Source organism: Asterias rubens, chromosome 7 (genome assembly GCF_902459465.1).
Source record: "Asterias rubens chromosome 7, eAstRub1.3, whole genome shotgun sequence".
NCBI lineage: Eukaryota > Metazoa > Echinodermata > Asteroidea > Forcipulatida > Asteriidae > Asterias > Asterias rubens.
Genome location: NC_047068.1, coordinates 2,062,982 through 2,088,906, shown reverse-complemented (window position 1 = coordinate 2,088,906; position 25,925 = coordinate 2,062,982). Strand labels below are relative to the sequence as shown.

Sequence of the window (25,925 nt, the reverse complement as noted above, 5' to 3'; positions counted from 1 at the left end):
ACATCCAAATAGGATAGTGGGGGCCCGTGTAAACTTGTGAGAGACTACATCATGAGGAATCTTATATTCAGGTTTCTGGTATTTCAAGAACTTTCTGGTGACAACTGTTTGTCTTAATCTTTGGTGGTTGTAAAAGAGCAAGAGGATTCTTTGAGGTTATTAAATAACGCTGTCAACAGTAGCTATGCATTAGCAAATGGTTATAAATAAACTATGACATCACTGATAGAGTGTTTGATTGGCTGGGTTGGTTGTGATGCGCTGAGGTTCATCTCTAGTGGAAATATGCTGTTGTTATCTGTCTAATGACGTCAAGTTTGAGACTATCAATACTTTACAATGCTATCCTATTTCTTGTCCCATCATGAGAAGAGTAAAATGGATGATAGCCTGGAGGTAGTATCAGCATCTCATGCTAGAGCCCTGGACTATGGAATGCTTGGTATGCGCTACGTCAGATGTGGTTATGTTGCTACAACAGACTTGCCAGTAATAAACCCTAACTTCATAACTACACATAATACACGCTAGATTTTTGTTATCCCATATGGCTGAAGTTATTTTTATCTCTTCAACTGATAATAATGAGCAAGAGCAACAATTATGAATGGCATCATTTTGGTGTCTGACCTTGACGCTGTAGTAGAACCTATATCTTTAGATCAGTAGTAATAACATACATGTAACTTGAAGACTGCATGAATAGGGTCAGGTTTAAAACCAGTTTTAGAGTCCGTATCAGGATAAAGATCAGGGTAAGATTTTTAGGCACGCTTGACGTGAAAAAAGGGGCCTGTCAAAGGTGAATCTTCTATCTCAAAGTCAAACTAACTTTAAAGGTTTGGAGCGTTTAAACAAAGTAAAGCAAAATAGAACAGCTTTGTGTTTTACCCATCTCATAAACATTCTGGATTGAATATAAAATTGCAAATGTGATATTCGCATTACTAATAAGCCAGCGGTCAGTTTCACAAAGCGTTAGGACTAGTATTAGTAAGACTAGTCCTAGGAGATATTCAAAACTTAAGGCTAATCCTAAGTTAGGAAGAGTAACTCGTCCTAACTCGAGATAAGACTAGTCTTAACTCTTTGTGAAATCCACCCCAGTCATCCAACCAAGTTAATACATCTTAATTGTCGACATTTGTCAACTCAAAGATTGATTGGGTGAGACTGTCAAGAGAAAACATCCAGGATTGATTTGTGGATGGATTTAAAGCTTATTGCTTAGTAAGAAGCTGAGTTTACTTACGAGGCATAATCCCTTGACTGACTAGTTCCTCTCTTGGCCGTCGAAGCTTGAGTCGCAGAGCTAGTACTGTAGACAAAGATAAATAAAACAGAAAATACAATTAGCTGTTTGTTGCAAAAATGCTTACCAACCAAAAGGACCTATGGTATAAATGCAAAAATTAGTTAATGTCCTGACGTTTCGACCCTAGCCGAGTCTTTCTTTAGCTTTCGAGAAGCTAGGATCAAAACATTAGGCCCATAAACAAATGTTGGCAAGACAAATAACATTGTTAAAAGTATTGTAAGATGATACAAGTATATGCATACTTGCAAGCTTTAATTTATGCGCACTTACCTGTATGGATATTAACCATAACATAAGCATTAATCTATGCTCACCAATACCCAAATACAGGGTATGTTAGCTTGTTAGAATAGAAGCACACACTATCACTATGCACTATCCCCTACACTAACAAAGAAACTTGGCAGACGATTGTTCTACTCTGTGGCCTACGACAGCTCTGCTATAATAACTCCAAGTACACAATGCCACAGCCAAGAACTTGACATTTGAGCAAGAAAGGTGAATTTCAGGTATCATGCTGGGAGTATTACAACACCAAAGTGGAAAAATTGATATCTGTGTGAAATTGATGTATTTTTTCTGAAGCATATAAGGTAAAGCGTGGGAAGACCTCATTAGAAGTTTCACAGTGGGAACTTTAAACCAATAATGAGAAGACAGGGATATTTATAAGGCAGGAATGCATTTTGGTTAGTTCTCCGAGTAGAAGTTTAGTGTAAAAGCTTAGGTTTGTGTGTTGTCTGGCTCCTGGACTCCATGGGGTTCATAACAAACAATAATTGCATACAGTAGGATTCCACAGTTATTTCAAAACATCACCCAAATACTTCTTTTCATGCATACAATAGTTTTGCTCTTTTTGTTTAAAACAAAGCCGACGCTTTTGTCGAGGGCCATTTGTTCACAGTAGAGAAGGCCAATTATAAAACTGAGGGGAAAAAGGTAAGTCTGACAGGTCTCTATTTTGTAAATGTAATGAGTTGAAGGCATTGGGTATGGATGTCCCTGGTACTATGCACAGGTCAGCTCACTACAGGAGGTCATTATAAACTGACCCTTAGTTTCACAACAATCAAAATCATTACAACTCAACTTGAGCCTTCAGTTTCCAACTGATAACCGTGACAACAATTCAGCCATGATTGGATGGTGGTATGGGGGATGCCATTTTGAAATTAATTACCACACAACTGTGACCAGACCATTGATGATTTTCGACTAACCTAAAATCATTGTTCTATGTAGTATTAGTGTTGGTAGAATGCCTTTTTCCTATTACACAGACATTGATACCAGTCCACTATAGTCACTTTGTGCCACTATGATTAAAAAATTTCTTCAATGCCCCAAGCAGTTACCTCTAAATCACAAATTGTTCTTTTTTTTTTCAAGTCTTTTGGTACACCTGAACTACTCATACACATCAAGTTCTTCCTCCAAGTCGTATTTATGCACAGCGCACTAACACATGCCTATCCTGTCAGCCATTTTGGGAGGCAAAATGTACGCAAAGAAATTGACTCCCCAAATGGCGGGAATGGTAGGGGAATTGCGATTCGCATTGCGCAAGGGATCAATAGATTCATGTACATGTACCTTGAATCCCCGTGCTAGCTTGACCTATATCATACAACCTTTACTAGCAGGAATAGCTCTCCGTTTCATGGAGTTTATCTTACTACAGGTTGCTTTGCTATCTACTGATAGGAATGGCATGATCAACGTTTTGTCAGTTTGCAACCATTGACTGTAAATGAATGCTGTTTTAAGCACTAGATGAAACAGATTACATCATGATGAATTTAACCGGATCCTTCATATTCATTCCAGGCAAGGAATCTGAAATTTGTCGCACAATTAATCTTCCTAGTAGAGTATTTAACACTAGACAGTGTGGCATGCATCACTATCACCAAGCCTCTACAACTACACAGTCACAAACAACAAATTGTCAAGTGTAAAAATATTACCATGAACACAGTTTGTTACAGTGCTTTGATACCTCTCCTGTGTACAACCAAGAGTAGTACAATGTATTCCAAGCTCTATAATCCATCCCACTTGTGTCAAACTTAACTCTTTATTAACTGAAATTATTCTGACGCGCCATACAAAAAGGAAACACATTGCATTTTCACTATCGCTCACCCAACACCCCCCATAAATTTGTTCTGCAAAGGGGGCACTTTGAATTATTAATAATCCATGTTCCAAATTTGATACCTTCCAAGTGTGATCTATGAAACAATACACCCCAACCCAAGCAGGCCATGGATTTGATGCTGCATAGCGGACCATGCCTCTGTGAGTATGACATACAGAGATGCAAGGCTGCTCAATTGGATCTAATTTAAGCAAATGAAAAGCTTGAGTTGTATTGCTGTGTGTGTAATGGGAGGTGAGATCAAGTAACGGGAGCAAGCAGAGGACCTCCTGATGGGGTGAAGCTAGGCGAGTTGCACCCTAGAGGGCTACCCCTAGAGGGCCAGCACAGGGCTTCATTCTGATACCACAAATGTTTGCCTTCAATACAATGGTCAGGCTTACAGGTCAACTGTCTTAAAGGCACTGGACACTATTGGTAATTGTCAAAGACCAGTCTTCTCACTTGGTGTATCTCATTATGTGCATAAAATAACAAACCTGTGAAAATTTGAGCTCAATTGGTCAGCGAAGTTGCAAGATAATAATGAAAGAAAAAACACCCTTGTCACACGAAGTTAAGTGCTTTCAGATGCTTGATTTCGGGACCTAAAAATCTAATTCTGAGGTCTCGAAATCAAATTCATGGAAAATTACTTCTTTCTAAAAAACTACGTTACTTCAGGCTCACAATGTTTAACAACAGCTCTCCATTGCTTTTTACCAAATAAGTTTTTATGCTAACAATTCTTTTGAGTGATTACCAATAGTGCCCAGTGCCTTTAAGTTTTATTGTGAGAGTTCACATTAAAGCATTGAAAGCTAAGTTTACATCTTCTGCATGTGTATTGGGTAAATACTGCACTTAAACAGGTGAAGTCAAGATTAAAAATAGGTACATGAATATCAAGCAAGAAATAGCTTGCACAATAGTTTGTCAGGATACAGTTATGCTGTCGTAAATCTCTACTGGTACCTCTTCTCAACATTCAATGAATAACAAGATTGAGTGGAAAGTTGGTACAAATGATCAGATGTTAGAGCCATCTAGAACCGCTCTCTTGGGCTTTGTCTTTTGTACAGTGTTAATTTGCTTGGATAATGAAATAACTGCTTCAATTATTGAAGATTTGTAGTTAATGGAATAATGTCAGAGTTGGTTAAGGAGAAATGCCATAAGCTCAGTGCTTAAGGTATAGCACATGCTTCACTAAAAACTCGTATTTAAGACCAAAAAACTTGATTTTGGTGAATTGTGGTTTAAGAACATGGTAAAACAAACATCTGTATTGGTTGAATTTATTGGCTTTGCTGTACATACTTGTATTTCACGTGTTCCAACCCTCAACGATTCAACCTTTGCTCTACATGTATGGTTCAACAGAATACAGAAACTGCCCATAGCACCTATGTAGTCCAACCTTCAACGATTCAACCTTTGCTCTACATGTATGGTTCAACAGAATACAGAAACTGCCCATAGCACCTATTCCTCAGGACCACATATCGGATTTTATTAGATTTTTTTTGCCCCAAATAAGATTAGATTGACCCTTGTATTTGGCATGAGGTCTATAATTGAAATAAGCCAGTTGATTGGATGTAACATGACAGGTAGCATGCAGTATTACCGCTCCTAATGTTTGAAGTGTGCCAAGCCACAAGACCAGCATCATGCTGTATCAGCAGTTGCCATCATATGCAAATGTAACACTGGCTTGACCAATCAGAGGCAAATACTACACTGGTTTGACCAATCAGAGACTAGAATCAGTCAGCAGTGACATGCATATTGAAAAAAACTACCCATCAACAGGTCTAGTACGGACCAATCAGGTTTAGGGGACTAGACAAGCTTGTACCTTAGAGTGATTTGTGGATGTGGTCTTATGGAATGCAAGGCGGTGCAAGGGGCCAGCAATTATTGCTATCCCATAATAGTCAAAGGGCGATAACAAGCGGCACGCTGCCTTCAGTTGTTGCAGCTGTCTGAGCAACAAGCCCTAATGAAATTGGATACCAGTTATGATGATGATGATGACCATGATGTGGCTTTGGGCTACTGGACTCGGGCAGCCTTCAGGTAGGCAGATCCACAGGGTTGTCTGCTCACCCTCACTCTGATTGGATGTTGCCAACATCAATTGACATTGGTGTAACAGTCAGGTAGCAAGTGCTATAAAGACTCAGGCTATGGGTGTCCAGGTCACAGAAAATAGCCAGTGACATACAACACAAACTACAAACTGCCAAGTGCATCTTGATCTATTATCATCATTTCATTTTATTAGAACTATGGGATGGTGTTTTCAATTAATCTATTTGTTTGAATCAACCGGTACACTTCAGCTTCTAGTGTGGATAAAGGGGGAAAATACACAAATAAATACACAAATAAATACATAAATGAAATACCCTATTGATAATAAGGTATATTATCAAAATATGGAATATCATATTCCATAGTATGGGTATACAAAATGCACTTGGGTTATTTTTGCTGACAAAGGAAAATTTCAGATGACTCGGAGCAGAAATTGCCTTACAATAGTTGCGGTCCAATCCCTACACTGTTGTTCACAAAGTTGACATGTAACTTGTTTAACCGAACTGCACCATTGAGGTCCCTATCTTAGTTTGAATTGGTTCAGAATAATGGATGTTCAAGTATCACTTCAGACATAAACCATCGACTAAACTATGCCAATTATGGTCAAGCAGTTTTGAATATGGATTAGGTGTAGCTGTACTTTATCAAATGTGCCTGATATCGTTGGCTATGTTGTTCCTTCCTGCGTCAGGCAAGCTGAGTGGGGTTTGCCTCGTCTAACACGCTTCTTGTACTGCTAAATCTCTTCACCATATCCCATCATATACATCAAGCTACACATTGTTATAGCCAGGGTTCATACACTTTCCCTCAAACTATTTTCCAGGACAAGAAATGACATTTTTTCCAGAAGTGTTTTGACGAACGTACTGCAATCTCGTTCTTTTCTCCTAAATTAAAATACCATAACAACAAGGCACCATGCATGGGTAATTTGTCTACGGGAGTTTGCCAAGACTAGTAAACAATTATAGCGTGATTTCCGAGTAAATATGTATTTTCTTCTTCCGGTTTAGATATGTAACCTTGTATTAGCGATTGAACCAGTTGGAGTCTCTTGATCTGAAATGATTTGGGAGGATTGGTTTACCAATTGACACAATTCAACTTTCCTATACTGTGGATAATTTTTTTATGTATCAAAAGCTATGTTTTTCATCATTGTATGGATGTGTACCTCTATAGTTTATAGAATTTAATATTGAAATGTATATTTCAACGAGGAACATACAACTCAAGAACTGTGTGTAGAACCCGCATCAGTTCTTTGTAATGTCTCCATTATTGAAACCAATTACTTATTGATAACACTTTAACCTTTTGAATAATTATCATCAGTTAGATGGCTTCTTAAAATAACTTAGAAGATAACTTTGTTATTGAAGCAAGATATATAAAAGATTTTCTCACTTTCAAGACCAAAAGTTTGTTTACACTTCCCCTCAAAATATCCCTCAGACCAACTAGCAGGCAATTGCTGCTGTTACTTCCTATGGCTGTCTTGTTGAGCAATGGTAAATTCTAAAGTCTGACAATTTCTGCAGAATAAAAAACCAAGACAAACAAACAGGACTGTATGCTAATAAACCAATCTTCAAAGACCTGTCAAGTGACTGGACTAAATACAGAGCCAAACTCACTCCACACACTGTGTTTATTTGTATAGGAATAAACAATATTCACAAATCAGGGGGTGCTTGATAATTTACCACACAAGAACCAAAGTGTGGGGGAGAGGGGCTGGATTTTTTTAGTGAGAAATCTGTGTAAACAAAACTCACAAATCAGAAGTGTGATAATTTACCCTAATAAAGACAGCTTGATTATGTGGCAAGTAAAGAAAAACAGTTTTAGGCTCTTATTATGTAACCTGTTTTTCCAAACCCTTCACAACACTGCAGATGCCTCCTCTATGCTCCTACCTACAATCCCGGTCAAAATGCTTGGGCCACGTGACAATAAACATACCCTCCCCTTTCAATGGTGTTAACCCCAGCTGGAGCGCAGAGCATGCACTGAGAGCCAACATTGAACGAGAACCGGGGGGGGGGGGGGGGGGGGGGGGGGGGGGGGGGGGGGGGGGGGGGGGGGGGGGGACAATTGCAATATGGCCAGAGTTGTCGCCCATACATTTTCATAATGGTCTACTAAAGATAGACTAACAATGTGATACTTTGAATACAACAAATATAATTTAGAACTTGGAAGTGGAAGACCAGTAATTGAAAAAAAAAAATTGAATTTGTTAAATGATTACAGATAGATCAAGGTATAGAGAAGAATGATGGGCAACAAACTGATATCACATTGGATGCACCAAAGATGAAGAGAAACAGCATGCATTGTGGAGGTATTTAATTATGATCATGTACAACACATTTATGAACAACTTTACACCCTACCTCGATTGTCCACTACTGATTAAAAACCTGAAGGCTAGTGTCTGAACAACAAGATTGTGGTGTGTTGTCTATAATTAGACATGGCAGTGATTTGCCGATCAGTGACCCTGCTTGTGTAATAAAACGTGTGTCCTCACTCGATCTCTTGCTGTGCGCTTCAATTGCTCAAGTAGCAATGGATAGTACACATTGATAATGTTGCTTCTTTCATATAGTAACAGTCTACAGAGCAATGTCTTACACTTTCCTTTTCTGCAGTGGTGAGATACAACACAATTGTCAACTAAACATCTGTCGAGTGTTGATCATACATTACTAGTCCTAAACATTACTCTTCTGCATAATCTATGTGGACTTTACAATACAAGAGATCTTACTATGGTAGGCTGGTATCCCACTCTGAGACAGATAAACAATTGTATATGTACAAGCTTGTGAATGTAGCTTTACATTCAATTTAATTCTGCTATCTCAATTTATGTTGTCTCTGAACTTTCCTGTTTAAAGGCCCGGTCCCACTGCAGCGATAACGAGAATGATAACGATAACGACGCAAAGAGAACGCATTCGATTGGTTGAATGAGCGTGTGCGTATTCTGCGTGGAGCACTTCAGCCAATAAGATGCGATCTCTTTGCGTCATGATCGTTTTCGTTATCGCTGCAGTGTGACTCGGCCTTAAGGCAAAGAATTGGTTCACATACATGTAGATAGCTGTTTGGTCCAGACTCTACATTTGACACATGTAGAAATAGGATGAACTATGAAATAATGCTTTTCCTATTATTTAAACAATGAAATACTTTAAAACAAATAAATATATTTTTGAATAATAAAAAAATAAAAAAATAAAAAATTGAAACAATAAGCATTGCATTAAATTGATGTGTCAAAAATAGTTACTACTGTTTTGTTGATGTTAGGTTATTAGATAAAGAATCAGCGTAGATGAGTAATGTGACATACCGAACAGGTTGATTCAAACTCAAAGTGCACTGAGCTCCAAACGCTCGCAAATTACACACCCAGGAGGTGATCTCAGGACAAAAACGAATTCTAACTCAAGCAACAAAGCACGTTTCTCTTCAAAACAATCACTCCAAAGCACTTAACAATTGAGGGAATCCCTGCAGTGCAGACAGCAATATCCTAATGACTGTACATGCCTTTAGTCTTCTCTCTAGTCTTTACTAAGAGCAGACTCAACTAGATACCACAGGGTACTTGAGAACTGTTGATCACTACCCAGCCATTGTAGTGGGCCTGTGGAGTTACCAATTACATCCAAAGGTTGCCTTCTCTATCATAAGTTGGTACCCTGATGTTAAAGACACTGGACACTATTGGCAAACTCAAAATAATTGTTAGCATAAAAACTTCTTTGGTAACGAGCAATTGGAGAGCTGTTGATGGTATAAAACATTGTGAGAAACAGCTCCCTCTGAAGTAACGCAGTTTTCATGATCCAGAATAAGGTTTTGAGGTCCTGAAATCAAGCATCTGAAAGCACACAACTTCGCGTGACAAGGGTGTTTTTTCTTCCGTTATTATCTCGCAGTTTCGATGACCAATTGAGTTCAAGTTTTCACAGGTTTGTTATTTTATGCAGATACACCAAGTGAGAAGACTTGTCTTTGACAATTTTCAAAGGTGTCCAGTGTCTTTCATGTACACCCATGTTGTTTGTGAGTTGGTAGACCAACCAATTAACCCCATCCACAGTCTGACCTAGCAGGGACATGACAGCATTAACACCAAGCCTTCATGTGTGAGACTGGGAGTAATAAATCATCCAAAGTGTTCATTTATGGAACACCAAGCAATTCACAGGGGAACATTATCCTTCCCTCATGCCCCCCTCCTCCAAGACCTTGTGCGTCTTAGAAAATTGCATCAAAGGTGCCTTTAATAACTGATGATGTGTGATGTTTGATGGCATGCTTACCTGACAAATTGGTTATATCTAGATGTAGTCTGATGCTACAAAGGTGTCTGGTTTATCTTTGTTTCCCCAAATCAAATTGTCATAAAAGTGTGACTTTGGAAGGGTTTATTGTGATTGAGGTAATTGAGTGGGTTCAGGTGATGTAATTTCTTCCAGATGATGGTATGATGGTCTGACCATGGAGCTATAGCTGCATGGTCAGACCATCATACATACACGCTGCCCACAATGAAAGAGAAGGTAGGCAAGTATACTCACATTCCTACAAGAAGTTTCCCCAAGAAAAAAATAACATTAAAGACAGTGGACACTATTGGTAATTGTCAAAGACCAGTCTTCTCGCTTGGTGTATCTCAACATACATGTATGCATAAAATAACAAACCTGTGAAAATTTGAACTCAATTCGTCGTCGAAGTTGCGAGATAATAATGGTAGAAAAAAGTTGTGTGCCTTCAGATGCTTGATTTCGGGACCTCAAAATCTAAATCTGAGCTCTCAAAATCAAATTCATGGAAAATTACTTCTCTCTCGAAAACTACGTTACTTCAGAGGGAGCCGTTTCTCATAATGTTTTATACTATCAACAGCTCCCCCTTACTCATTACCAAGTAAGGTTTTATGCGAATAATTATTTTGAGTAACTACCAATAGTGTCCACCGCCTTTAAATAGTAATAGTAATAAATAATTTTAAAATATAGACAAAAATTTTTCATGCGAATATGTAAACTTTAGTCTAATGAGAAAGCAAACTCTAAATGTAAAGAAGAAAGCAAAGTGAATTATAGTCATTACTGAAACAAGTTTAAGATATGTCTTTAATATGACTGTGAATGCTTTGTTTGCGTTTTTGTCCCCGACAATCACACCATGTTATGTGTTGGTATGTACCTTATCACATTCCAGGCTATAGATCCTAGGGGTCTGCATTATCATCTCATAAGACAGGATTTTAATAATCAGCCAAACGAGAGATTTGACCTTAAATGGCCCATGTATAGAAGGAGAGCGTCTCGAAGGTTAACACACAGCAGGATGCATGTTATTCATCAAGTCAGCATTGATAAACCGGACCACAGCTGCATCAAATACTCCTCCATCTCTCTTAGCTTAATAACTTATAAAAAATCACATACAACAAATCAAAACAACCACAGTATGCACTTTCATTTCATTTCTTCAGCTGTAGGTAAGAATGAGTTGTAATTGTGACAGAAACAAGACTTTTAACTATGCTGGTGTGTATTATATAGCAATCAACAGTTAGCTACCCCCTTTTGTGTGCCAGTATTACTAGACACGTCTTGCCAGCTGACCAGTGCTGACAAACTGACCTCTGATCAAAGACAAACCTAAACTCTCAAATCAGCCACAGAGGCCCAGGGAATTTATCCACACTTACTGGCAGTTTGGGTTCAACACTTATCTCTGGGGGATGATAAATCCTATCCAAATAAATGTACCATTATCAGGCTTTAAGTACAATTCTGAAGGGATTTGGGTCTATTTTAGTTATGAAATGACCATGAGGTAGAGGTAAAGATGCACATCAAATCAACTGCTTGTTTATTCTAATAGAGTCTTGCCTAAGGTACACAAGGCCAATCAAAAAGAAATATTCTGTGTCCGGTTACTCGTTTGACCCTAATTTTACTGTGCAGCCCTAAAAGTTTTAACCCATTTTTCAGTGGCTTAAAAATAAAATAGTAAAATATAACAAAAATAAATACATAAAACAATACACATAAACAAAATGTATACCCTACCTACCAACCCTACTTTAAAATGGCACAAACTCTGCCTAATGAGATAACCATTTGGTCACTTGAGCTAATGTCATTTCATGCATTGACTGCTCCCAATCTAAAATGACATTCAAGTTCTAAATAGTTTCCTTTCCAATGGAGATAATATGGAGATAGGAGTTGGAGATCAGGCAATAGAGTCCTAACAGTAGTAGTTAATCTAGTTACATTATTTGTATAATGTACATATTTATCTGAGTGTTACTCTTAAAAGAAACGGGGAGAAAAAGACGGGACGGGTAGAATTCCACTTTCTACAAAGCACTAAGATTCGTCTTAACTTAGGATGGGTTGTTTGCCACCGTGATTTGTATTGTAACGCTGAGTGTCCCTCAGCTTACACCCCCCCTCCCCCACCCCGTACACCAGGCTGCATTATACGCAATGGATTCAAGGGGGTGCCGCGCGAGGCGCTGTATTCCGCTAGTGTTATACAATGCTAACAAGTATGAACACAAACTTGTAAATGATGGAATGCAGTGCTTTGGATCCATTGAGGACCCATGTACCCCAGAGGGAAGCTTCTGCACAGGTGAGCTGGAGTTGTATCCCAGTACCTTAGTGCTGACATGTCTCCATGCCCTAGGGATACTACACAGTAGAATACACACCTATGCCTACAATGATGATAGAATCAATCCTCTAAGGGTCTCATATAACTATCACACACCCTCAACCTTATACAAGTAATTACTCAACACAACTAGCTTTAATAAGAGCTTATTAACACATTGATACATCCAGATTTCATGTGTGTATTATGAGTAGTGTGCAGTGGACCAGTTGCACTGTGATGATGATGTGTTTAGGAACTGCAACAGAGTGAATGAGGGGGGAAGGGCCCGACTGTCACTAAAAAACGCAAACCCCAAAATCACTTAGGTTGATTTGATCTCTCTGTCCATGCTCAATGATTTGATGAGGACAAAGCTAACTCAATATTTGTCTCTCACTGACTGAAGCTAACTGAATTGAGTAACCGATCATGCATTCTTGAATGAGCCTCATAAACCCATCAACGAGTTTTGATATCAGTTCATTTATGTTTCACTCATACTGTGCAGGTCTTTTCAGTATGAAGAGTTACTACCCAAAGTACATTCTATCAAATAAAATAGATTACAAACCATTTCAATTTGATTCTGTTTTATAGTCAATTTATTTTTTAGGGATAACATATTTGCTAACATTCTTTCAGTGGAAAGAACAAACTTGAAGTGTTCCCTAAAGAACAACAGGAACTACAGGACGCTTTCCTTCCTGCAGACTGCACCTGTGTCCTATATTTAAAAAAGACCACCTTTAAATTTGCTTTTGAATGTCACCAGTATGATTTGTAATAAGCATGCCGCCACGTGGAAATACCCTTATATCATGTAATTTGATTTCCAGCAAGTAATACTGGCAACCACAGGGGACATGGCATAAAAACCATCCAGATTTGGTTTCGAGATTCTAAAATGCCTAATCAAATCTCTACAAATAACCACAGGGTGTGTTGCCTATATACTGATTGGTAAAATCTTATAAAAAACAAATGTTTAGAGAAAACAATAGTGCACGTAGCACACTCATTTTATACATCGTAGTCCTTTTTCAATCATTTCATCACAATTTATGTTTGTTAATGTCAGTTTATAAATTATAGGCCTATTTGTTTCAGCGGACTTGGGATCAACATAGCTCCTAAGGTTTTAAGTTTAACAGCTCTGAATCCACCATGTTTTATAACTGCTTAAAGACACTGGACACTATTGGCAATTGTCAAAGACCAGTCTTCTTACTTAGTGTATCTCAACATATCCAAAAAATAACAAACCTGTGAAAATTTGAGCTCATCAATTGGTCGTCGAAGTTGCGAGATAATAATGGAAGAAAAAACACCCTTGTCACACGAAGTTGTGTGATTTCAGATGCTTAATTTCGGGACCTTAAAATCTAATTATGAGGTCTCAAAATCAAGTTCAAATATTTTATTGGAAAACTACTTCTTTCTCAAAAACTATGTTACTTTAGATGGAGCCGTTTCTCACAATGTTTTATATTATCAACAGCTCTCCATTGCTTGTTACCAATGAGTAATTTTTTATGCTAACAATTATTTTGAGTAATTTCCAATAGTGTCCAATGCCTTTAAAAATGGCACTAGTCCTGATTGACCACACTGCTGGAAACTCCATTACAATTGATAAAGTCATTCTGACAACAAAATGAATCAGAAAGGAAATCTCCTTAATCTCACACTTTTTTGTGGATGAGTTTAAACTCCACCGATTAAAGCCCAAGAAGTCTATTCTGTATCCACATCTGAACAACGCTCATCACTATCACTACAATGTATGTTGTGACAATTGATTCAACACTCGGACCTGTCACAAAATGACAATGATATACCCAAGGGAGTCCGACCAGAGAGGAAGTTGCAGTGGGCAGGAGTCAGAGTCATCAATGACCCAAGACCTACAGGTTTATTATTCTGTCTCTAGCCTTGACTTTGACACAAGAGCTTGTGTTAGTGATAAGTGTGTGGGTGTTGAGGGTATAGGAGTAGTCCCTACAGACTACAACACAGGAAGTCATGTCACTTGGATCACAAGATCATAAGACGGATCTTAACACAAACTTAAAGTATTGTAAGATCACTTTGATTGTTCACTCGTCAAACAAGGTAGGCCTATATGTCTTAATTGGGTTATCATACGACAACATCTAGATCACCATCTTTACAATCAAAGAGTAGGTCTACTCAACAATCTTCAACAAAATCACATCAAGTGTAGTTCTTGTCTTACGGGTTTCAGCAGTCGCCGCACATATTGATATCCATTTATTTTTAGACTACAGTCAAATTACAGAAGTTAGGAAATGCCGATAAATATGACTCAACCAATAAAACATTGATATATTAATGTCAATAAAAATCCTGGATTAATAAAAGAAAGATAAATAGTCAAAAAGCGAAGGTTAAAGTGAAAGCAGTGTGTTAAGTGAAAATATATAAGAAATAGCTGCACGTGCCGAAGAGAAACTCAATCAGTGAGGTCAGACAGGTCTCCTCTCGCCCACTGTGCCACCTCAACTCAACATGACACGTGCCTGACACGCGTTACATGACATCACAAGGGCCATGCCAAGACCTACTGAGGTGCTGCTTAAACTGTACTACAAGGATACAGACAGGGTGACACTGGCTGCAACCAGGTGGGGTGCTTAGTACACTAATTACTGGCTTAGCAAAGGGGGAATCAACAACTACGGCTGCTAGCATGACCTCTTTCTCCAAAAGTTAACATACCCTTTATGTTGGTCTAAGACATATTATAAGTTTGGCAAAAACCATTGCAAACATAGGGGTTTCAGAATTTGATAACAACCAGCTTTTGTAGAGAACATTGAAATCTTGGTACGAAACACGAGGAGAGGTCAGTATGATGAAAGCCTTAGGATACGCAATTGGGAAATTGGGATTGAATTAATAGCAGTACAAAAGCAGGTCTAGGCCTATGACATAGTACATTATAATGACAAGATGATGCTGTTTAGGTGTGACCAGTGTAGTGATATGATTGATACCGACATGCCTAGCTAGACTCAGATTTCAAGCCAATCTTTACACTCATCATATTATGTTAATTACATCCGTGGGCTTTTCATTTGTTTTGATATGATAATGAAATCTTGTATATTTAGCTTGAGGGACTGTTCACCAATGGGAGTTTACATACCAGCATTCTATGCAGTGTATATAGCCTGGCTAGACCATAGAGAAAGGACTAGGGACCGACTAACCCATCATAAGCTGGTTCTTTACAACTAGACACAGACTTATGCAAGTTTATTACTACAAGATTGCAATTACTTGTAATACCGATTTCAGCAAATTTAGAAACTTAATGTGGGTTTTTACCCATACACCGATGTGTGTTAGCACTGTATACTCAGTACTTTCCCCGAGTCCTGTGAAAAAATATCACAGGCATATTACTCGGGTGGGATTCCAATATATAAAATTAGAAACTGCTTCATAAAAACTTACTTTCTTCAATAAATTACATGATGATATTTGCAATGAATGTACAAACATTTAACTTAACACAAGATGGAATCTGATCATAGAAAAAATTCTTCTCAGTCTTGGCAGTGAGTGTTAAATCCAAGCATGCTTCAATCAGTTCTGTCTTACTTCTATAGAGATCTACCAGTACCACGTTCTCAAAATAATGCCTCCCACAGACTCCTACTAGACCTTTAAAGTTGACTTTATTGGGGCCAGATCGCCTTGCTTATCAGCACTTATGAGTCTTTGTGTATAAACTTGTCAGAAATGGAGCAAACAGACCATATAAACCCATAATCCACTACAAACCTTAAGGTGGCATTAGTTTTCAAATACACAAAATGTAACCTTGTAGTTCACTCCACTTCTGGCCTTCCAAGAACCCATTATAATGTAATGCAGCTGAGTTATTATTGTCAAGTCCCTGTACAATAATACTTAGTTTTTGAAATGTTCACTAATAAGCTTCTGTTAAGGCTTATATCCTTATGTTATATTCTGATCAACAAAATAATTTCAGAATGTAAAACTGTGCAGCATTTTAAAAGACAAAAGCAAAACTTAGTTTGTATATTTGCATTTATACAATTATTTTGCCGAAAAACACAATTGGACAAAGGCTTTAAATGTTTGCACTAATTTATATAATTGCTTAAGGATAGTAGAAACAAGTTTTAAAGTTTTTTTTTTGGGGGGGGGGGGTGAGAGTAAAGTTGGAGCAAACGTTTTAGACTAGAAAGCAAGTACGACTGTGAAACAGATAGTTGGTTCTTGCTGAGTTGGCAAAGCTATAGAGAAGTAGATCATTATCAAGCATCATCCCTAGGGATGGATCAAACAGCACATTGGTTCTCATGACTCAACCTCCACCATCATGCCTCAACCATCATGGACTCTACCAAGAAAGAGTGAAACTTAGTCAAGAAATCAGACTAGTTGGTCAAGATGTACACATTGGGGCTACATTGATGCAATGACATGGCTGCTGACAGCTGGCACCAAGGAATGCTAGAGTCCTATTTCTACCAATGTCAAAATATTTGTTTGTTAAATTCTGATTGTAAATTAGTGTTGACATTAATATTTTTCTTTGGAAAACAACAAAGAGAAATGACAGCTAAATGATTGGTGTCATGAGCAAAATGTGGCATTTAATTGAACATAAATAGCGAGAAAGGCTATGTTTTCATTTCCATGAAATAATGGCCAAGTAAACTAACCGAAGAAAAATAATTTCAAGTTGAATATTCCATGTATGTTTACATAAACTGCTCCATTAGTAAGTTCACCAGCAGTCAAGGATGCATACACCATCAAATGGTAACCATCTTCAAGAATATCTACCCGCTGTCTGCAATAAATCTCAGATGAAATGAAAAAGCAGAAGATGCAGTCTCTGAAGGTGAAAGGTCATAAGACAGAGATATAAGGAGAAGGTTGCAAGAGGATGCTGCTTGGGCATCTTGTGTCTTCTCATCTCGGTAAACATTCCATCCTCTGAAGGCCAACAGGTGTGCATAATCACGTACCCAGGATAACACCTACTCAAACTCATCTCTGATTGGCTAATAATATCCTTCGCTAGGTCCGACTTAACTAGCATCTTAAGACTGATGGAAAAGGTCCCAGTCTCTGCTCCTCCTATCTCGGCATAATTACATCTCCATCAATGCAAGATGTTACGATAAGAAAGAATGTTCACAAAGTATTTCCTTATCAAATGTTCAGGATGTTAGTTTTATAGTAAGAGTCATAGAAAACGAAGTAAACAAATACATCTCATGGATGAAATCAAATCATCTAAATCTCAAATAAGAGAAGGCACTTACACAGAGTTTAACTTAAAATCATATGATTGTCTGTCATGCTTAAATAATAGATGCTGCTTCCATCTTGGTCATGTTCCTTGTGTCAAATAACAATAATGAATGCTAATAATCAATTAACAATTACGAACCAGACTTTATGTTCTTCCAGCCTTGGTTTGATAGCGTTGGTATTAATGGGAGAAATTCAAGAAAGGTCTATTCACTTCAATAAATGGATGTGGTTTTTTTTTTCGATTTTGAAAAAAGAACCTAAACTAAAATCTAACTTGAAACTGAAAATAACTGAGAAGTAACATCCAGTGTATCAAAGTTTGATATGTAACAGCAAGCTGTTGTTCCCTTTAACCAGAGTGAAATTGGCAGCAGGATCCTAACTGAATTTGATCTAAGTGGCGTGTGCCTCCACCACAATACACGATAACCTATAACTGCATTGGAATGCCCTTCATGACCACCACATTTTCATGTTGGAAATGAGATTTTCAGTGTTTGGTTTGATCTAAGGAGCGGCATAGCACCCAATGAATGCTCCAGATTGCACTTCAATTCTCAATAGAGTAGAACCTTAAGGCAAAATAGTTATCAAATTTGATCATATCTGAAAATAGACACTCTCTTTGGGGGTGGGCTGTAGTTGCTTCTTCATAATATCTCAAAATGTTTCACAGTCAGCGAGTCTTGTTTTTTAAGTCACACTCCTACATTTCAGACAATTATAGCTTTGTTTACATACAAATTATCCTGCTCTTTTGAGAAAAAGAGCAAACAAAAATCTGGCCTTATTAACTTCATTTTTTCTCATATTTTGCTTCCTTAAAGTGAAAAAGATGATTTTCATAGTTTGAACTGTAAAAAGGATCATAGTTAACTTGACACACAATAAATGTTAAAAAACAAAAATTGAGCCAATACAATGGGAAATACTGGTAGAAGTTGACTTACATTTCTTGTCTTGCTTTTCCAGTTCCTTAGCAACAGCACTCTTCTTACTCTTCTTACTCCTCTTGGTTTTCTGCTTCTTAGTCATGTAAGCTGATGGGCTGCTTACCAATCCAGGAGAAAATGTCAGCGCTACCAAACTCATACAGTCTAGAGGCTCACCCGTTACTCTGCCTCCCAATGCATGGAAATGTAGTTGACAAGATGGCTTCTTGAGGATTTCAAATGGAAAGTAAAAAATCTGCTGGAATGTACGATGAAGGCGTCTTATCCTGGAGGAAGCCGTACTGCGTTAAATGTCCTTATAGACAGGCCAGGTAGATGGTACCACTGGGCGATGGCTACCAGTTACTCCAAAAGTTACCCAAAACATTTAAATCTTGATGAAGTCGCGGAATGACGTGTAGAAGAATTATAAACACCGGCCAGAAATTAAAGGGAAACTTATTATCACTGACATTTGAAACGTGTCTAAGGAATGACACCGAAAAGTTGAAAATAACACAATAAAATTAGACAGAAAGTCTAGAAAATGAGCCCAAAAAGGTGCATCTAGGGGGACAGCTACAACAGAACGAAGACAAGACAGCAGTACACACCACCACTAGGCTACTGCTGATGTTGGTGACCAACAGCTGTCTTACTGGCATATATGTTTATGTAAGTAGGGCCTGTACTCCACTTATTGGCTGCTCTGAGAAAAGTTCACATTCCTCCACATGGAGCCTCCGCCTCTACCAGTGGTGTGTTGCTCTATGGTTGTATTGTCATTAATCAGTTGCTGAGAGAGTGAGGCAGGCAGACTTGCCATGCGACAGGGAGCAAGAGTTGCCTGTGCCTTGGCCAATCCTGTGGGGCCAAAGGAACCCAGTCTCCAAGGATGCAAATTAGATATGACAGATGGAGTGTGGCTGCCTGGTAGGGAGCCTACAGTGGCACACGCCAAGTCACCCAAGCCTTGATGCCAGGCCACACCCCTAGGTACCTCAAGACTGTAGTAAGCTGCTGGGTTTAGGGTACTCATACTCTCAGTGATAACAAGTAGGACCAACCCATGCTCCAATGGATGTGTCACTCACATAAGACTTGCTTCTACATTGTTGGGTTATTCTGAACAGAGGCCAGTGGGTTGCACTTCAAGTTCACAAACTAATACCATAAGTTTTCAAACTCTCATAACTGAAACAGAAAGATTTTGGTTCATTTAAAATTAAACCTTATTCCACCTTCAAACAACAGAATAATAGCACACACTTCAAGTGGTATAAAAGTGGTATTGTATTTTTTTTCTTCATGGTAGTTCCCTTGCACTATTTATCACTTCAAACAATATAAGTGATGATAGTTTCACTGCAAAGTTTGTATGTATAATTTAAGGAGAGAAACATCACTTAAAAGTGAATAAATCTCTCGTCTGAATTCAGTACTTCAAGGAGAAAGAAATTTTTTTTTTTTTTGGGGTGTCTTATTCTGAATGCAAGAGCAATTCAATCCAATATTGTTAAAAGAAATGATCATAATTAACTGCACTACCGCGGAGTCAGTTCTTGGATTGGTCTCAACGTTTCAACTAGCTTGCTCGAGTCGTCGTCAGGACAAAATTACAATTTCATGAAAAACTGTTCAGTTTAGATTATCAAAGTCATGAATTTCTTTTGACTTTCATATTCACAGATTTATTTTTAGTTGGCACTATAAGTAAGATAAATTCATGTTCTGATTTGTTGTGGTTTGTTATATACTTTTTGAGTGAACTTTTATTATACTTTATCTTGTAGTTGGCCAAGATATTATTTGAATGTGGTAATTAAAGTAAAAGTGGAGGGTTAATGAAAGGATTGATTGTTGTCTATGCTAGAGTGTAAGAGTCAGACTGCCTAATTGAGGATTCCTACATCATCAGAGCTGGAATTAGTACAAGTCCTGACGCCTGATCACAAACTACACCTAAATAGAACTTGTTCTGATTATTCCATGGTCCACATCCATGATGTTCAGCCTATACAAAACTACAGACATCATCAAGCAATAACCCAATAACATAACTTCGTGTGGTGTAGAATATGTAATTTATGAGTGGAGTTACGAGAGTCAGTTGTCGATTTCACACGATGCTTGATTATGGTTGTGTTTGGTATAAAGGCAAAACTTTTCCCGGAAGATTTACATAATGGTATTTTACAAAGCTTGCAAAGATTTAGCAGTTTCCTGGGTTTTAGTTTTATCCTGTCCAAACTTGTTGATGACCCTGTATACCTTGAGATCCAAATATTAATTCACTGTACAAAACCAACATACACCAACATGCCTGCTTGCATTTTGTTTACGGAAATAAAACATTGAACATCCACTCGCGCACTTTGCAAGTTAACTTTTAACTCCCAAACGTATCTAAAAAAGACAGCCATCTTGGCTGAAACACTTTTAGATTTAACTTTATAATGACATTTGATTAAACAAATAAACAAATTTTGACATCAAACCCTGTGGTTTAGACAAGCAGCTAACACATTTGTTGCTATGGTGCAAAGTTATTAACTGCAATAACAAGAAAATATGTACGCTCACGCTACACAAAAATACAAATTTTCAGCAGTTTAGCTATGTAAACAATTTGCACAAAGTTGATCCCTGCAGACACATCCTTCTTTTGGGTTCTTCTGGCCACCAAGCATTGATTTAATTGTTTGGCCTGTAGGTACATCCGGTGGTGATCATTGCTTGGTAGGGACACCCATGTCTTTACTATTATTAGGCTCTCCTCTGCCATTTGCCAAGACTGCTTACTATTATTAGGCTCTCCTCTGCCATTGGCCAAGACTGCTTGTTTTGAACTGCCCCATGCTTTGTACATCAATATAACTTATCTATCTACTTGTCAACTTAGAAGCAATGTACCACTGCATTGAATGAATGAATAAATAAATAAAAAACCGTTGGGCCACACACATTTCTGGCCAACAAAAAGAGTTGGCCAGCTTGGTCCTTGCTCTATGCTTGGTCTATATGGCCATGACTGACTACACAGGTCCCCATCCACACCTTGTAACTCATGACCGTTCACAAACACTACAGTACGGGCGCTAAACAGTCACATCTCTGATGTCATACACCAAGAAATGCTCTTGCCACGTGCAGCTGTCATTATGCAAATGAGGATGTGAAAAAAGGCCATGAGTTGAGGTCAAGCTTGGTATTTCAAGACCAATTGGGTATCTTGATCTGATAGAATCTCAGCCTCCTAGGATTCCACATACCATCACATCATCTTCTTACACATTACAAAACTTCTCTCTTCAAACAAAGGATATGATGCAATGCTTTATCAAAACCTATTTGTCTACAAAAGTCAAAATTATTGGTTCTTTCTAAGTAGAAATAAAGAATTCCTATCAGCATTGTCAACATAACATGAATCCAATATGTTCTACTTTTAAGTTTAAATCAGCCACATGAGTGATACTAGTTACATGCTTACCTGCGAAGCAGATTGCAAAACTCCTCTATGATAGGTACAACTTCAAGGAATTTCCTTGTAACAATTCAGATGAAACTTTCAACAAATGGAATTGATCCTGTTAAATAGTAGTTTTTGAAGTTCGGATCCTTAGTGTGATTTTCGCAGTGACACAGTGTATCATACCAACCTAACTAACAACATAATGATCAAGAACTTTGGCTGCTATCAAAATCCATACACAGTTTCTTTCCCATCCCTTCACTGAAGAGAATAACTGGACATTCATACTAATTTCCTTATTGAAACATAACATAACATGTACATAGAATAACATACTGTATGTATTGCTTTGTTGTGTGCATACCTACACTGGGAGACTCAACCAGGCTAGGGTTGCATATATCCTCAACAAACCTACCCTAAACCCAAGTCTACTACCAGTGCCACGTCACTTCTCTCCATGGCAATCAAACTTCTATACATTGATGTGGCACTGATACTGTGCACTGATTGGCTGTTGCTAGGTGAGCACCCTGTGGATACCATACTGTGATTGGCTCCTTGGGAGTTCCCAAGGCAAGCTAGAAATAGCATGTTTTCTCCATGGGGGGGTTCACAATATAGGACCCTACATCGTGACCAATGAAAAACAAATTAACAGATAGAAAGAATATTACGGTCACAGAAACATGGTTAACTTCTTTTACTGCCAGCTTCCTCCAGTCAGATTATTTTCTTTTGTACAATACTTTATAAACCACAATTTTTTGTTAAGTACAATAATACCTGAAAGGTAGTTTTGTCCTATTTTATGCATAATCACATAGCAGTTCCTTTTAAAGACACTGGACACTATCGGTAACTGTCAAAGACCAGTCTTCTCACTTGGTTTATCTCAACATATGTATAAAATAATAAACCTGTCAAAATTTGAGCTCGATTGGTCTTCGTAGTTGCGAGATAACTATGAAGAAAAAAAACACCCTTGTCACACGAAGTTGTGTGCTTTCAGATGCCTCAAATTCTAAATCTGAGGTCTCAAAATCAAATTCATGGAAAGTAACTTCTTTCTCAAAAACTACTTCACTTCAGAGGGAGCTGTTTCTCACAATGTTTTGTACTATCAATCTCTCCCCATTACTCGTAATCAAGAAAGGTATTATGATGATAATTATTTTGAGTAATTACCAATTGTGTCCACTGCCTTTAACCATGGTGCACATTCGAACTTGCTCCAAGCTGCTGTTGCTATGGGTTCAGTACTCTGGTTGCTATGGGTATAGTACCATGTACAACGTTTGTGCGCACTTCATATCATGTGACACATTCCAAACCAATCACAAGGCAGAATATTTAGAGTGGTCTAAATGAAATGTCGCTATATAAACACCCATTGTGTTGTATTGGTCAGGTTGGCATAGTGGTATCTTTCCTGGGCTTCCACCTCCGGGACCTTTGTTCGAATCACGCTTGGGGCACTACGTGGATAGGGTTTTTAGTCCCTACCTAAACGCCTGGGTTTTCCCCTGAAAAATTTCTGTGTGGTTTTCCTCCCACATCTAAAACATTTCCTTTATTGTGTTCTCTCCATTGGGTTCTTGGCTAATAAATTTACTAACTTTTTTTATATATTTCTTTTTTGGAGTCCTTTTGGCTTCACAACCAGACTAAATGAAATAAAATGAGACGAATGAGACGAACCAGTGGATAGCTTGGATGCCCAAAGTGAGACCATCAAGGTTTGGTGAGACAAATGAGTCTAGATTATCAACCTGTCAATACAAATTAGTCATTGGGTGTAGATAAGATCTGGCACAAGCCAGTTAATTGAGCATTAATGGTTGGCCTCAGGCAGACAACACAAGCCATTACTGCAGGCAATCATCACCTAACTAGTAGCTTTAACTTATTACCAACCAAAACAAGCACAAGTTAGCTACATGTACAAACACATAACTGTGGGCTGGGCTGTCAGCCAAGCCCCTCTAGCCTGACAACAGTGGTCACCCATGTTGGTCTTTATGTTAATATTCTAAGGTAATACTTCAGAAAAGTACAGATTACTGAAACAGGATGAGGTAATGTTGTAAAACAAAACAACTGAAGTTACTGAAAGGCACTGGACACTATTGGTAGTTACTAAATTTAGGTGAAAGAATATTATATTAGGACTATTTGTTTTTAGCCTTAAAGGTAAGACATCTGCTTTAGCAAGACGAAAGTCATAGGTTTGAATCCCACCCGAGTGCTATACCTGTTGGTTTTTTTCACAGGGCTTGGGAAAGTACAGAGTATACAGTGCTCAATAAATGGGTGTGACCAAAAACAATTTGACTGCAAATGAGTGAAAAGATACTAAGATCTCTTCTGAATAGGTAACATAAGTTTGTGGTTTCGCTAAAGCCATTGGACCCTTTCGGTACAGGAAAAAGAAGAAAAAAAATTCACACATTTACAAATAACTTACAGGGTTTACAGAAGGTAGTGGTGAAAGACTTCTCTTGAAATATTATTCCATGAAATGCTTTACTTTTTGAGAAAACAGTAAAACAATATAAATTCTCGTTAGCGAGAATTACGGATTGATTTTAAATACATGTCATGACACGGCGAAACGCGCGGAAACAAGAGTGGGTTTTCCCGTTATTTTCTCCCGACTCCGATGACCGATTGAGCCTAAATTTTCACAGGTTTGTTATTTTATATATCAGTTGTGATACACAAAGTGTGGGACTTGGACAATACTGTTTACCGAAAGTGTAAAATGGCTTTAACCACCGGTTCTTTTCAGAACCAACACTACTCAAAAGACTGCACCCCTCTCTTTATTCTTCCACCGAATAGTACAATTCAAAGAGTTGTGAGCTTCAGAATCAATTGCAATGTTTGACTGTAGTTGCTATACAGCCTGCCCATGAGTTACAACACATACAGCATTGAGTGAATGGATTGATATGATAAGCAAGAGACTGGGTTATCTTTGTAGATAATGTCAAAGAGGAAGTGATGATGTAAGGAGACAAGATACACAGTCAGTAGAGTGATAAGAATTAACTTGTGAAGTCCCACCTCATTATGGACTTAGACAACTCATGCATGGTGTCTCTACACGCTCACTCATCAGGTTCTGGACACTATTGGTAATTGTCAAAGACCAGTCTTCTCACTTGGTCTATCTCAACATATGCATAAAATAACAAACCTGTGAAAATTTGAACTAAATTTGAGAAAGAAGTAATTTTCCACTAAAATATTTGAATTTGATTTGGAGACCTCAGAATATGATTTTGAGGTCTCGAAATCAAGCATCTGAAAGCCCACGACTTTTCTTCCATTATTATCTCGCAACTTTGACGACCAATTGAGTTCAAATTTTCACAGGTTTGTTATTTTATGCATATGTTGAGATACACCAAGTGAGAAGACTGGTCTTTGACAATTACCAATGTCCAATGTCTTTAAAGGCAAAGAATTTGCTTTTTTAGAACCATGCGATTGTTTTAATCCTATATATATGACGGTTTATGTACATAAATACAACCTGCAAAAGTTTTTATTCAGAGGTGGTGGCGTTTTGAGATATCGTCGAAAATCTGAAGCGGTTATGCCCACATAGGAAGAATAATCTGAGAAATGTTTCATACAGAACCGTTTTTCAGGTTGAAATGTTTTCGAATCCCTCTCCCTCAAACCACATTCCTTTAAAGGGAATTGTTTCTCAAATGTTATGCACTATCAACAGCTGCAGTGCTTCCCACCAAAACAATTTTTATGGTCATTAATTTTTGGGCCAATTCCCAAAGGAATTAATCGCCCTTTAAACTCCTCTATTAATACTTTCTTTTTCCACAAACAAAAACATCACTTCCTGGAGTTTGTTGACACTGTTGTATTGCAATCAAAACCCTTGAATAA

The 25,925-nt window shown here is 38.0% G+C and overlaps 1 protein-coding gene across 2 annotated transcripts in view; it reads right to left on the bottom strand.

Annotated features, from left to right (window-relative positions):
* LOC117292306 (myocardin-related transcription factor A-like) overlaps positions 1–22,264 on the bottom strand; it is a 42,000-nt gene extending 19,736 nt beyond the window's left edge. Inside the window, exons 1-2 of one of the 2 annotated variants that reach the window (XM_033774325.1) lie at positions 22,029–22,264; positions 1,253–1,318 (exon numbers count right to left, since the gene is read on the bottom strand). In XM_033774325.1, the coding sequence (XP_033630216.1) occupies positions 1,253–1,259 (7 nt within the window). In that variant the 5' untranslated portion in view covers positions 1,260–1,318; positions 22,029–22,264. Of the gene's footprint in view, positions 1–1,252; positions 1,319–18,553; positions 18,853–22,028 lie in introns of those variants that run through there. The other variant, XM_033774324.1, reaches the window with a different exon arrangement.
* Positions 22,265–25,925: the final 3,661 nt, after the last annotated feature.